At 41.4% G+C, this 2,500-nt stretch overlaps 1 protein-coding gene across 3 annotated transcripts in view; it reads left to right on the top strand.

Annotated features, from left to right (window-relative positions):
* The window catches only part of mctp1a (multiple C2 domains, transmembrane 1a), a gene marked incomplete at its 5' end in the record, with an annotated part of 150,792 nt that overhangs the window by 111,989 nt on the left and 36,303 nt on the right, over positions 1 to 2,500 (top strand). For all 3 annotated transcript variants that reach the window (XM_083673863.1, XM_083673864.1, XM_083673862.1), the window contains one exon: positions 336 to 452. In XM_083673863.1, coding sequence (XP_083529989.1) covers positions 336 to 452 — 117 coding nt within the window. The remainder of the gene's footprint in view (positions 1 to 335; positions 453 to 2,500) is intronic.

The following is a 2,500-nucleotide window of genomic DNA, read 5'->3' as shown; positions in this document are numbered from 1 at the left end:
AGGGTCAGTCCTGGTTGGTTGTGGTCGAGACGTAAGGTGACCAAGGTCCGAAAGATGATTGGCGTGGAGAGGGGTCGTTTTGACGGCCGGCACTCATCCTCCTCATCGTCCTCATCCTGATGGAGGTGGAGGGCTGTCAGGGTCAATCAGCCACGCCCAAGCCCTCCAGACGGGGCTCCTGTTTTGTTATGATGGCGGTCCATGACCATCCATTCTGGAGCCTCGATACCTATTATACTGTGTGTGTGCTCTGTGTATCAGAAATGAGAGGTCAATACAGGTCTCTTCTATATACGGTCCTAACTCTCTTTCTCTCTCTCTCTCTCTCTCTCTAGCTATTTGTTCTGGTGGTGTGGAACTTTGAACTCTACATGATCCCTCTGGCTATGCTGCTGCCTCTGGCCTGGAACTACCTTCTCATCGCATCAGGGAAGGATACCAGGCAAGATGTGGTGAGTCACCCTGTCACCTCTCATATCCCTACGCCTGCCTGTCCTTCTTTACTTGTCTCCTTCTTGGCCAGAGGGCATGTGCTTAGATCTCACATTTATGCATTTAATTTCAATAAATCTTTTGGTGGCTACATTTGTAATGGCCCATAACTGAAAAAAAATAGTTGATTAATAATAATTGATTTTAATCAAGACGTCATTATAGCTCATGATTTTAAACAAACATAGAAAAGCATAGATTTGATAGTATGTGATGCATCCGCTTGAGACCCTCCTTCTAAAGATGGTTATGTCGAATAAATGAACTAAATAACAAGTTTATGCAACCAAGCAACAGACTTTGAGAGAAATTCCTTCAGTTGACTTTTTTAAATGAAAAAAAGAAAATGCCCAAAACCCTTCTGCACTTTGAAAAATTGCATTCTGGATTTCTCCCTTTGCACACTTGGAGGCAGACAGGAGGAAATAATAGCTTGTCACCTTGAGCAACGTTACGCTACTTACCTGGTGGTATATTTATTTAATTCATTTATTTTTTATCTCTTATTCCAATTAAACGATGTCAAAGCAATGTCATGGAGAAGTGGACATGTTTTAATCATGGCCAGGTGTATTTGGAGAGAGACAGACACGGGACTGCAATGGTGGTGTGAGTGTGAACAATGAAGTGATTAATTTTAATAAGAGGTTTTCCAGACTCCCTCAGAATGCCTAGTTAAGGGGACTGCATTTTTCTCTCTATCTCAATATTGTGTCTTAATTTTGCGTGAGAGTGCCGTCAAAAAGAATGATTCGGATTTGAAATAAATAACCGTTAAAACAAGGATAACAAGTCAACTGATTTTCTGCATCCAGGGATTTAAATAACAAATTTTCTATATGTATTATAGAATGTGACTGTGTATTAGTGATAGCATAACCTGAGTGTTAGTAATGACATTTAATCAAATAATGATATCAACACAAAAACTCATTCCTCTAATTCAAACTACTGGAGAACTGCTCGGTGAGTCCAGATGAACTGACTATAAGCTTCGGCGTTGCCCAGGAGAGCCACGCTGAGCCACACTGAGACTAAACGTGGCTGTGTGTGTCGGTGGGGAGATTATTATTGTCTTCCATTCATACCAACACCTTACATGTTTCTCATGATACACACATACAGATCAAGGTTAGCAGAGTGAACAAGGAAGAGTTTACGGTCCACCTTTGTGTCCATGCTCGATGTGTTTACTCCTGTAGATGGCGATATTGCTTGACGAAAAATGTAATCCCAGCCCCCCCCAAAAAACGGATTTAATTATTTGTGAACAGGTACCTGCATATTTGTCTAGCCACAGATATTCTCTTCTCATTCACTTTTTAATTGAATTGAGGCAATAAAGATATTACATATATATGTAATGTGCATCACGCACACACACACACACATGCACACGCACACGCACACGCACACGCACACACACACACACACACTCGCACTCGCAGTCGCACTCGCACACGCACACGCACACGCACACGCACACACACGCACACACACACACACACACACACACATACACATCTCTCTATGCAGAAGAGGTATCCTCTCCCTCTTCTGTCTCAAGTACTGAGGCAATTGGTTTCAACATTAACTCTCCTCTGTGCCAAGTGGTACGTAAGTGATGTAAAACTGTCCCTCTTGTTATGAACAATATAATATTCATTACTTACATTAAACACCCTCTCGATCTAGACAGTTCTGATTAAATGAAAGAATGAATGGACATCAAATCATTTGTGGTCGGAAATACATTCGGAAGTACATTTGTGGTAGGAAATACATTAGGAAGTACATTTGTGGTAGGAAATACATGAGGAACTACCTTTGTGGTAGGAAATACATAAGGAACTACATTTGTGGTAGGAAATACATAAGGAACTACATTTGTGGTAGGAAGAACCAACTTGTGGTAGGAACATAATTACAACAAAAGTCATACTATAGAAACAACAAAATGTGGCGTTGGTCAGGTGGCGTTGGGCTTTGTGGCCAGAACTGAACAGGA

This window comes from Argentina silus (genome assembly GCF_951799395.1).
Source record: "Argentina silus genome assembly, chromosome: 7".
In the NCBI taxonomy this organism is placed as follows: domain Eukaryota; kingdom Metazoa; phylum Chordata; class Actinopteri; order Argentiniformes; family Argentinidae; genus Argentina; species Argentina silus.
Note: the sequence above shows the minus strand (reverse complement) of the source record. Positions and strands in the feature narration are given on the sequence as shown.